Source organism: Centrocercus urophasianus, unplaced genomic scaffold (assembly GCF_019232065.1).
Source record: "Centrocercus urophasianus isolate 14NV4802_14NV808 unplaced genomic scaffold, USGS_Curo_1.0 seq_11, whole genome shotgun sequence".
NCBI lineage: Eukaryota > Metazoa > Chordata > Aves > Galliformes > Phasianidae > Centrocercus > Centrocercus urophasianus.
This window is the reverse complement of record NW_024884253.1, coordinates 5,680,044-5,692,691: the sequence shown is the minus strand read 5'-3', so window position 1 is coordinate 5,692,691 and position 12,648 is coordinate 5,680,044. Positions and strand designations below refer to the sequence as shown.

General features: G+C 40.2%; 1 protein-coding gene across 2 annotated transcripts in view; it reads left to right on the top strand.

Moving 5' to 3' along the window:
• Positions 1 to 760: 760 nt before the first annotated feature.
• Positions 761 to 12,648, top strand: part of KHDRBS3 (KH RNA binding domain containing, signal transduction associated 3) — a 77,527-nt gene continuing 65,639 nt past the window's right edge. For both annotated transcript variants that reach the window (XM_042839891.1, XM_042839892.1), the window contains exon 1: positions 761 to 945. In XM_042839891.1, the coding sequence (XP_042695825.1) occupies positions 858 to 945 (88 nt within the window). In that variant the 5' untranslated portion in view covers positions 761 to 857. The remainder of the gene's footprint in view (positions 946 to 12,648) is intronic.

Genomic DNA, 12,648 nt, shown 5'->3' with positions numbered 1-12,648 from the left:
TCGTCGCTTCCCATGGGCTCTGTCACTGCATGAACCGAATGGCCACTATCTGGGGAGAGAAAAAAGTTAAAATCGTGGTTTTGGTTCTCATTTGAAAAGCAAAATTCTCGCCTATTTTTTCGGAGTGACCCCACCCCGCCCCGAGAGAAGCCGCCTCCACAGCCCCCCTGGCGCGCTGAGGGAGGGAAGGGCAGAGGCGGGGCTTCGGAGTATCCACCAATCGTAATCTGTGGCCGCGCCCTGACTGACAAACCGATGTCTCCAATGGGAGTCGTCATAGAAATAGGCGGGGCGACACGGAAGGGGGCTGGCGCAGCACCACCCATAGGGAGGAGGCGGGGGCGGAGTATCACCTCGGGGAGTGGCTCTGAGCATTCGGGGCGTGGCTTAGGGCGATGTGGGGGCGTGGCCTGCCCGGGGGTATTTAAACCTGGAGCAGTGGGATTTGTCGCTCAGTCGGTGCGGCGTTGTGGAGGGCGTGCGTTTGTTGTTTGCGGTCGGTGTCGCTTTTTCTTTTTTAACACGCTTTTCTCATACCATACCGCGTGTACGTGGAAGGGGCGCGTCCCGGCTGGGCTCGGCGGCTCTCGGAGCCCGTTTTTATCTCTCTCCTCCGCCCCGTGCGTGTCCGTTGAGGGATTTCTTCGCGTCCCGCGCCCAGGGGGGCCGTCCCCTTCCCTCTCGCTCTCGGCCGGGGGCTCGCGGCGCTTCCCTCTGGATGCGTCCCCGCAGCCCCAGGCGGGAGGCGGCCGGGGGGAAGCGCTGCCTCCAAGGATTTACCGCCGCCCGGCACCCAGCTTCGCACTTTCTCCTTTCCCGCGGGCGCTCCGTTGCCGTCCCGGAGCGCTACCACCGTTATGGACGAGAGATATCTGCCCGAGCTGATGGCGGAGAAGGACTCCCTGGACCCGTCCTTCACGCACACCCTGCGGCTGGTCAACCAAGGTGAGGGGTGCGGCGGCGGCCCTTTCCTTCCATCCTTCCGCGCTGCTGGAAGTTTCCGCGGAGACGCGGGGCGCGGAGGGGCGCGGAGGCCGCACGGCGTGGATTTGTTCTCTATCCTATGGCTGTTGCTGAGGTGCTGCCCGGCTCCTGAGCCCCGTCATGCTCGAAGAAGGCTGAGGGTGGTTTCCCCCAGCCCTGCTCTGGTTTGGGGTGGTTTAAGATAATCTTTCGTTGTGTAATTTATAGAGTACTTCAAGTTGAGTTGTTGTGTAGCTTAGTTGAAGTTTTGGGGCGGGAATACTTAAGGGTTTAACCTCTTTTACCGCGAGGTGTTCCGGTGTAATAGCTTGCTGGTTGCAGATGCGTGACTGTTGGCCGGAGACTGCATCTTTGTCTCGGATCTGGTGCCTCTTCAAACTCCAGTGTTAGGGCGCGAACAACGCCTTTGGTTGCTTTTTCCCAAAACAGCGGGCATGTTCCTTTTCAAATATGCAGCTCCAGGCAGTCAGGATGATCCCTCTGCCTTTGACATGTCCGATCGTGCTGGCTCTTTGTTTCGATGGTGCTGAGTAGAAAAGCCATGTGACTTAGGCTGCGTGGCTTCGTGTGAATCACCTGCCTGTTACACATCTTCACATTTACAAGTCCCGCTCAGTAAATAAGCCCTCCGAGTATTTGGGATGGTGGGGTGAAGCAAGTTAGGAACCTGTCTTCCAGTGTAACTCAATAGCAGCTAAGTGTTTTTTGCTTCAGTTGAAGTGACTCCAAGCTGTACGGCATGCTACAGGGATAGGGCTAAATCAGTGTGTCGTCTTCAGTGTATTGACATGCTGCTTGATGTGTAATGGACTGCAAATGCCAATCTCTAAATTGGATGGAGACTCAACTACTGTCCAAAATGTTCTGGAGTTACTGTTAGTTTCAGCTGTGGAATGCGTGTACTGTGTGACTTGCAGCTGCCTGCCCTTGGGCTGTTGACATTCTGCCTATTTATTCCAATTTTGAATTTGTAGGAGTGCCACTGATAGTGGGAGAGAGCTCTTTGTTAACACAACTCTCTATTTCCATGCTTTCTATTAAAGAAATGCAAAACGCTAAGCTCAGTGGCTCAGAACTTAAGGCTGCAAATTAGTGAAGTTACTTTAAGTTAGTGTTGGCAGAACCTTTATACAATTCGTACAATCAGATGCACGTTGTGGAAGTATGTAAATTATTTCAAATACTATTTATGGAAATACATACAGTTCTCCGGTTGTTACTGTAGAATCATCACTTTTGTAGACCAGTAGTTTTTGTAGTTCTCATTCAAATGGGCAGTTAAGAGGCAGAAACATCTACCTGCTTTCATTGTATAATACTTGGTACCTACTTGCATACTTGTCCAAAACCAAGTAATGTATTCCATAGGAAAAAAGTGATGGTTGTGGTTTGAACCTCTTTATTCTAGTCTCATTGGAATTTTTGCTTACACTGTAAGTCTGGCATTAAATCTGATTGAAGTGTTCACGTGTGAGGCAAAAAAATGAAGCAAGACAACTATCAACCAGTTAACTGTAGCTTAAAATGTGTATTTCTGTAGCTGCTATCTAAAACCCTTTAAAGCAGTTGTACAGTTGAGGACCCAAGTGAGGTGAGTTGGATGTCTAATAGAATTGAGAAACTCACTGTTTTGAGAAAAGACATTTAACAAAACTTAATCAGTGGCTGGTTCACTTAATTCAGTTGATATTCACATTGAAGTAAATGCAGTTATTAGTGGCGAAGTGTTATTTTTGCTTGTTTGTCGTATGCCAGGTCCAGTGAGTTCTTTCTGTGATACAACACTAAGGCAAATGAAGTGGCTTGTCTATTTTTTTTTGAAGCTGAAGTTGCTTAGTTCCTCAGTTTAGAATGAAGCGTGTTTCAGAGTTTAGCTTAGCCGAGGTGTTTGAGAACATCTTTAAGTGCTTAAAATAACTAGCTTAATTACGTAATGGTGTTTTGATGTCTTAAGAGCATTACATTTAGGATTTGCGTTTACTTTAACTGAAATACATAAAGTTAGGATTGATGTGTAAGAATTCTATGGTAGAACTTGTGAATCTTCCTGAGATGTTGCTCCCTCATTTCAGTTGCTTCAGCACCGACAAAAAGAGCAAAATAGCTGAAATAACTGCCCATGCTGAAACTCTGCTTCTAGGCTAGGGAAAAGTGGTCTGTGTATAGACTTACAAAAATCAGTTAATTACAGCTTTTGCACAGAAGTGAACACATTTGCATGTTACGCTTGTAATTACGAACTATAATTTGGATACATACAAATTACGTAATTGCAAATGATACAGAAAGAGCTTGACATGCTTTGTTTCAGAGGAGTCACTTGAAAAACAATGCAGAGATAACTAGGATGCTGCCAGAATACTTCGATAGGCAGTGTTGTTGGTCTCTCAGAATTAAGGTGTCTGTCTCCTCTTGCCCTAATAAAAATTTTCAGCATTTTGAAAGTATTCAACTTAGAGGTAGTATTTTTCATTTATCCTTCGTAATATATTGCAGTGCTGTTGCAATACTGATTTCTTTCATTGGCACTGAACACTGCTTAGGAATTTGGTGACTGTCTTTTTTTGGGATGCAGAATCTATTAGTGATTTTTTTTTTCTTATTGGTATCTTTAACTGCTGCTTAAATTTCAGCGTAGTAGGAATCTTTTCTATTTTTTCTGCTTTGAATAAGATTTACTTGTATGTTTGAACAGTAAGTATCTTTAAAAATGATTTTTGTTAACCTTTAAGCATGCTGTATGTTGGAAGCAGGCATGTTGCTTGTAATTGTGTCCATCCTAATAAGATTAATTTGTAGCTGATACCAGGCAATGGGAACTGGAATACTGCTTGGTTACTGTTTTACAAGTAAGGACAAAAGGGAAGGATACGGTTCTGTGAAAGAGCAAAAATCTGGTACAGGTATTGTGTCTTTGTATTTTTCCAAGTTACTGTCAGCTGCTCTATTTTATATGCAAAAACTGGGAAATATGTTTTGAATGTAAAAGTGATACTTCTGAAGTGAAATCAGTTCTTTATCATTGTGTAGATTGCAGTGTTTTTGAAAGCTATTAACACTGCAAGTGTTTGTACATATTACAACCAACACTACACTGGAAAAAAATTCCCTAATGGTACTGTAAGAATGTAGAAGAGAAGAAAAGAGTTGCCTTATTTGTCGTCCTATAGATCTGTGCTGATCTGGCAAGTATTCTGTGAATGTTGGGTAAGGGATCTGAGACTGCATGCTACCAGAAGCTCACTGAAAACATGTTGATACAGGGTGTGTTTTTTAATAAGATGACATTAAAACTGATGTTTGGTGCTTGTTTTATATAAGTTTAAATATGTAGGTGGAGGGAAACAGTGATTAAAGTCAGGGCAGCTGAAATCCTTACATTAAGAGGTAATGAGTCTGTGTCTTATCTGAAATACAGCCTTTACTTCTACGTAGGCTGGTCTTAAGGAATTTTGCCTTAAGATCTTATTTTAGCTATATTGAGACTTAAGCTATTGCTTCAGTTGGCAAGACTACCTTTAAACTCCTGTCAAGAGTAAGATATACAGGAATAACAAGCCTTCTGATCAGTAGATGGCTGTGTGTGCTAGCTGGATGCTGGATCACTGTGCTGAGCCACGTGACTGTCTGTGATCAGCACAGGTTTGCTGACTTCTGTCCAAAGCTTCATGAGTTAGTGATCAAATTGCCATCTCTTAAAACCAGTACTTTCCTAAAAGCCAAGGAGGATAGATGGTGTGAGAAGCATACTGGCTTCCTGCATTGTAGAGAATATTAACCTGCCTTATGTTTGTAGCTATTCTGTGCCTGCAAAGTAAAAACTGTTAAAGCAGGAACTCAATTTATTACACTAACATAGATGTTAATGATTTTGAATAAATCTATTCAGGGATGTGGGTTTCTGGGCGCTTACTAAGGATTTCCTTTGATTTTATTTATTTATTTATTTATTTTTTAATGAATAGATGTGTGAAGAATTAAAATTTTGTCATCAAGCACACTTTTTAGTGAACTGATGCACTAACTGTGATATAAATCATCTGTTTGCTGCTGAATCATCCTTCTGCTTTGAGGACAAACGTGGCATGGGGCAGACATGCATGGTAACTTCAGTTCCCAGTCCCTCAGTGGTGTGGCACATCCTCCATTTGTTTCTCATTGCAGCTTCTGCAAGCGAAGTAGTAATTCCCCTTTTCAGTATTCAGCTCTTGGAGGCTGGCACAATGCTCTGTAGAGGCTATAGGCATTTTGTAAAGCAAATGAAAAAAAAAGTTTGGATTCTGTATGTTCTGAGTAATCCTGAGTATGAGTAAATTTCATAGTACACACTTCAGACTGAAAGATTTTTGAAGTTGTCATTCCTGGAGGTTAACTAGAAAGCAGAAACTGTTATTATTTTCTAAGAATCAAACTTCAAAATAATATGTGAAAGCTTACAAGGGTTAACTGGCAGGTGTAATGCAAGAAAAATTTCCGTCAGAAATATGGATGGGTACGGCTTGAAGGCAACCCCATAAAACCAAGCAAAGCTGGCTTAGGTTCTGGTTCTTTTAAGATAGCTTAAAAAGTAGTAAGAACTTGAAGAAGCCATCAGATTGTCTCTTGTTTCATCTGGTTTATACCTTCTCCACTGTATAACGCTTCAGAAGCAGACAGTTGTTGTGGTTGGCTCATTGCTTTTTCTGCAGTGAAACTGCCCTGGGAAAGTTGTAGCTTGTTAACAATTAGGCTTGAGTCTTAGTCTCCTAAAAGGCAGGGGAATTGATTTATCAGGTATTCCAGTCATGTTAACAGTGAAGCTGGGAAATGCAGCTAAAGATAAGCATACATACTTCACCCTGGGCTCATCTGCTATGAAGCGTGACTCTACCCTGCAGCTGCTCACCCATGATCACATTGAGACCAAAGCTGACTTCTAATTCACTTGCACACTTACTTTGGCAGTCAATGAGAGATCAAATTTAAAGGTTTCAAATTTAAGCTGACATGGTTTGTCACTTTCAATCCTTTTCGACACCATCCATGCAAATTAAAACGGTAACCTTCTGAGCACTTATTTACTGAAGAAATCAGAGGAGTCACAACGCTGAATGGCTGCTCCTCTGGCCCGTAGCTTGCTCTACTTGCATGTACTTATAATCTATGTCTGTGATATTTGTGGCTATTGAGTTCTCTCTGATTTCAAATTGAGGTATAATTAAGAAACAAAGTGATCTCTTTCCTTCTTTGGGAGAGTGAGATATCAAAGTTCAGAGTTGAACAGTCTTTGTAAAGTGTGGTACTGTGTGACTTCTAATTAAAACTAAGCAATTTCAGTAAAAAGCATGCTTAAATGGATTAGCTGGTAACTGATGTAACTAATAGCTTACAGTAAATGGGCTGACTGTTCTTAGCTGAGCTTAATGTTTGTTATTAATAGTGATATGAAATTAAGGATAGGTGCGTTAGCCAAATGGTGTACTTTGATAAAGTAGGCAACTGATCTGCTTGAGTAGGGCTGTATTTACTTGAGGGTGGGAAGGATTTGTGGAGGAATCTGGAATTTGTTGGATCACTGGACAGAGTTCAACTGTGTGATGTTCAATAAGGTTAGAGGTTGGGTTCTTCTCTCATGTCAGATCTACCCCATGCAGTAATACAGGCTTGGGGAAGAGTGGCTGGAAGCTTGCCCAATAAAAAAATCTAGAGGCATGAGCCAGTAGTGTGCCCAGGTGGCCAAGAAGGCAAAATGTGTTCTGGCCAGTATCAGAAATAGCATGGTCAGCACTAGGGAAGGGGTTGTCTCATTGTATGTGGCACTAATAAGGAGAAACTTGAAATACTGTTTTCAGTTTTGAGTAATAAAGAGAATGTGAACTTAATGAGTGTTTGCAGATAAGAGGAACAAAGCTGATGAAAGGGGCTGGAAAGCAAGATTTGAGGAGTGGCTGAGGGAAATAGGATTGTTTCCTCTGGGGGAGAAACCTCATCATTCTTTATAGCTTTAAATATATGAAGGGGAGCTACAGGAAAGGAGACAGACTCTCTAGTTTTAGTGTTACAACAAGGGGAAACTGCATTAAACTTAAAGGAGATTTAGGTTGGACATAAAGGAAAGAGTCTTTACAGTGGTGGTGGTGAGGCACTGGAACAAGTTGCCCAGAAACATGGTAAGTGCCTGGAGACATTCAAGGTCAGGTGGAACCAGGCTCTCAGCAACCTGATCTAGCTGTGGATGCCCCTGTTCACTGTAGGGGAGTTGGATTAGAGGACCTTTAAAGGTCCCTTCCAACTTTAAGGATTCTGATTCAGAGTATTCTGCAACTTGGGTGTTGAATAACAGTGATTGTAGTTCTGAGAATGACCTAGGTTAGATATTTCAGCTGAGCAGAAGTTACAAGTACATAATCATGTCTTTAAAATGAGGTCATACGGACTAGAATTTAATTGTCTTCTGACGTGAATTCTAGGTACAGAATTGTCTTCATCTTCAAGAAGATCATGGAAAAATAAATGGAAAAATATTACGACCTTGGTAAAAGGTCTATAAGCTTCTTGTTGACCTGATATGTTTGTGAAAATAATCATTAACTTGTGGTTTGTGTGCATAGCTGCCTCCACAGAGGTAAAAGCTGCAAAGAGGCCCTTCAGAGTTGTGAAACGTGAAGCAAAAAATAAAGTGAAAACTGAAGCACAATATTTTGAGTGCCTAGATGTTAAATAAGATACTAAAATAAATGGTTCCTTAAAATCTTTGTCAAAATACTTGCATTTCTGGACATTCAATCTTGACTAGATTTTTTTAGTGTTAGTATTGGTAATTGTCAATATCAAGATGCACATGAAAGAACTAGAAATTATTTCAGTAAGCTTATTGCTCTTGCACTTAACAAATTTTCTTTTGTATTGGAAGTTCTGCTGTGCTGATCCTGGTATAGTGTAGTGATGGTGGAAACTAGAAATTCAAATCCTTTGAGGTTTTAGTAATTTTCTTCATTTTTGTCAATCCATTTTGGGTTGTACAATAGGAATAATCAGTAGGAGAAGATTCCTTTCCATGTACTAGACAGATCTAGAATGAAATCAGAATTGCTGTTGTTGCTCTGACACTGAACATTCAAGCTGCATTCATTGACTGCTCGGTGTAAATGCATTTGCAGTGAAGTGCTCCTGATCAGATGTGGTCCAGGAACAGTAACTGTACTCTTGAAAGCGAGTTCTTTTGAAAGCAGGTGCTTAATGCTTTCAGCTGTATTTTTCTCCTGTTTTGGGATAGTAGTGGTATTATTTAAAAAAAGACAAAATAAAACAAAAAACAAACAAAAAAACAAAACAAAAAAAAACAAACAAAAAAACAAAACAAAAAAAAACAAAAAAAAAAACAAAAACAGAAACCAAATGAATTTTTATTAATGGCTTTTTTATTACTTTCCTGCTGGAGTGACAGGAGGACTTGTCAGCCCTCTGCACTCTCAGGGCTTCTGACCTAAAGCTTCTGCAAGCACGTTTTGGTCTTTTCCCCTGATTTTGTCATTATAGATGAGACCAGTTTCTACACGTAATGTAAGTAAAGCTTTCTTCTCTACACCAAAAGTCTCTACTGGGATAGATATGTATGCACAGAAGTGGGGGGAAGTTTGACCCTTTTTGCTTAAGTGAACTGTCATGATCGTTTTGAAATCACTTCATATGAAACAACAAAATTTATTATTATTGTCAACCCTGTCCATGTGATGGGGGTTGGAACTAGATGATCTTTAAGGTCCCTTCCAATCTCACTCTATTACAGTTTAAAAAGTTCAGAAAGCTAGAATAGTTTTTTGCTGTATTAATTGATAGCTTCATGCCCACTTCCAGCCTGCCTTGGCTTCAGGAGAAAATTATCAGAACTGAATTGTCTGTGTGTCTTACAAGGATTTCACAGACTTTCTGTGGTGGCTGGAGAGGTTTGTCAAAGAAGTTGTTTCTTACGAATCATTTGACTCAGTTCCTCTGTTTAGATCCTGTTGCTGGAGAATCTAATTTGCTTCGCTTTCAGTGGAGGATCTGCAGCAGATAGACTGCAATTGCAGTGATACCTCTTGCTCTAGTCAGTATTTTTTTTAGTGTTATCCTAATGACATCCTAGACAGAGATTGGAAGGTGAAATGTGGTTCTTAACACTTGGATTTAAAGTCTAAAAAGAATTACTGTGATCTGTCCACCTTGTCCAACATAAAGTTCTTTTAAGGATTCTTTTTGCTTAGCATACACTTATTACACTGTGGTTGGGGAAAAAAGGGCTAAAGCTTCTATTAGCCTATTATATAAAAGTGTGCAAGAGTATTTATATCTTAAAACTTAATGTTTGTGTTTTTGAAATGTGTTTTTACTGCAGCCTGTCTTGAAGACTTCACAGAAACCTGTTAAGTCCATGTGAAGCATGTATCAGGAATTCCAGGAGTATGGCAAAATGCTTGAGGGAATGAATGTATTTCTGAAACTTTTTCCAGTCTTTTTTCTTTTGAATTTGGGATTCTCAGGTAACTGATATGTTAGTCTGACGTAAGGAAAGAAGTGTTCCGTGTAAGAATCTGCTGTAGGATAACTGAAAAGTATCTTAATAGTTTTGAAAATAGGTAACTTTTTTTTGGTTGCTTTACCTCTATCAAGAAACAGTATTGTTAGCAGTTGATCTCCAAGTATTAGAGCTGTCATGCAGTTGTTAATTTCAGTTTTTTTCCTGAGTGTTTTGAGGTTCAGATGTGGTGCTTGGGGCCATGATTTAGCAGAGGGTTGTTAGAATTACGGTAGTACAGTCAGGTTGTGGTTGGACTTGGTGATCTTTTCCAACCTGAGCTATTCTATGATTTTCTGATCTCTTGAAATGCAGCCTGTATCTTCAGCGTGACAGCTGTGCTGTGACTCGTACTGACAGTGTCAGCAGGGGGAGCCGGCATTTAGCCTAATGAGTGTCTGCTGCTGTGAGGGAACGTAACTGGGAAAGTGATGTTGGTCCCATTGAAAGAAAGCAGGGAACTGAACCTGAGTGCTGTATGCCATCAGTGTTCATCTGTCACAGTGATTTTGTTGCTGAATATACTGTCTGCTCCTGGAAATGTGGGTCCCTCCTGAAGAAAGGCAGTGTACGGTTAACAGACTTCAGTAGTTAAATAATCATTTTGTTAAAATGACTCAATTTAAGTATGTAAGTGTGAAAAGTTGTTGCTCAGGGTACAAAGGCTCTAACTGGCTTGCCTGCAGAAAGTGGTCCTTGCATCTCACTGCTCCTCTGTCCCATAGATTTTTGTTGTTGTTGTTGTTGTTGCTTTGTTGATTACTGTTTGATCACAAGCATAGGCTTACACACAGGCTGCTTGTTGTAGTTATAATGGAGGTACTTTACTTGGGACTTTCTAAATGCAGTTAAGTTGTGGGTAGGAACTGAAATAGCTTTGACCTGTGCTGTTCTCTTGATGTATGTTTTAACTAGCAAGGCTCAGGCCAATTTGGTAAGTGTTAAATTGAGATTTAAGAGCAACACTTCACCAAACCTTTTAACTGTAAGCTCTTAGAATATCACATAATTATCACTGATTAAATGGAGAGTGCAGAGCAACTATCATTGTTATTTATAAATCATATGTTCACAGATGTGCTTGAAAATTTACGCATCTGAAATAACAGGCCTTGTTTGGAACACCAAGTAATAGTTCATAGTTCTGCATAAGGTTAATTAAAAACACTGATGTGCATTTCATTATCGCATAAGTGGCAAGTAGCTGGTTGAGATGAGTTACTTTCGTTATTACTCAAGTAATGTCTGATAGAAATTGGTAAGATCTGCTCTCAGCAAGTAAATCATAGTTTCTCTAAACTTCAGTGGATATGCTCAGCATTGTTGACAATTTATTTGCTGTACGTAAGTAACTAGTAGGTCCTGAGGATGTTGTTTCCTTTTGCTTGTGTGCTCAAGGCTATGACCAGAACTTCTGCTGGCTGTCTTGACTGGAAGGCTATTAATGATATCTAGATAGAGTGCAAACCTGTAGTTTACAGTGAGTAAATACTTTGGAAGCTTGTTCATTCTTCATAAATCCATGCAAATATTGCTAATCATGTGGCTGTAGCTTGTCAGCATTTTCATGAAGTGGTTTTGGCACATCATTTGGAAGTTTTTGGTGCTGTTACCAAAGCGGGTTTGAAATCTTTGAGCAGTCATCTGATAAGAAGCTGTCAGAGAAACTGTGATCCTTCTCTGTTCAAGTTCAGCGCCTTATAACTTGGCTATATGCACTTGTCGGTATTGGATGTCAGGCTGTGTTGTAATAAAACAAATGCTAGAGAGGGTTATTTTCCCTTCACTCCAATGATAACTAATTAGCTATTTGAACTGTATAAATTACAGTCAATCAGCTTTTGCTAATAACCTCTTTTCCCCTTTTTTACCTTAGAGCATTTCATCCTCAAGACAGCCATCCTGACATGGTAGAAACTTTTACATGCAACTAATTGAAATACTAACAGAATAGTGAATGCAATTTCAAGCTAGAACATGAAATGAAGAAATAAGAGCAGATGGCCCCTTCAGAAAAATAGATTAAAGAGAATAGATGCTTCTGGCCAGCTACATAGTTAATCCCTTGCTTCTTGTCAAGGGCTACTGCCAATAGAGTTATTATACCAGGGGTAAAATAGAAGCTATATGAAATTAATGGGGGGAAAAAAAAAAAAACTTTTTCTGTCTCTGCTCTTACTAAGAATTTAGTGTTCATATTTTTGAGTTATAGTAAATAGGAATAATAACCCGTTTAGAATTTCAGCTTCAGAAATGGATGCTATAATAAAAATAATTCTGAGAATGTACTTAGACTCTGGATATAGATATAAACAAAACATTTATTTTTCTCTGAAATGCTGACTGTTAAGTCTTTAAAGCCTCATGTCAGGGATCTGGTGGAAATGTTTGTGATTACTTCTGCTCATGGCTTGATGAGAATTTAGTCTTTCCTTGGTTAAGTGTTCTTTCTAGGTTGGTTTTTCTTTTTTTTTTTTTTTTGTTAATGGGCAGTCAGATCTTATTCAGTTCATTTAAAAACCTTTATTTCCTAGCTTTATATTAACAGCACATTGAAGTATTTAGCTATTTTTATCAGCTGTTCCTGCGCTTGCTCTAAAATACTGTCAGTGAATTAAGGTAAGTGAGGTGTGAAACTTAGCATGATCGATACGTTAATGTGTGTATCTCAATACAAGATGCATGATTTACAAATGCATTTGTAGGACAAGTGCACATTATGATTGCTTTGATATTTTCTTTTCACATGCACCCTTAAATTCTTTTGTTTCCCTTCTTAGCAGTGAAACATAGCATACTGACTTTCTTCTCAGCTAATGTTCATCCTCTGAGAGGCCAGACCCTCCGTTTTCTGAATAGCACTTGTTTTTTATAGCTTTTCTCTTCTCACATCTCGAAATAACTTACTTTTGAAATAAGAGCATCAGTGTTTTCTGTTCTAATTCTGAAGAAATGTAAATGTAATTGAATCACCAAGTAATGATGCTTCAGGTTCTTGGTGTTTGTGCTTTTCATATTTTTCCTTGGCAGACAGAATTGATGGAGCAGAAGCTTGAATTGGTGGGCTTGTGTAGGCAGAGCAAGTGTCTGTGGTCAGTGGTAACTTTGGCATTTTCTGGCATTACTCA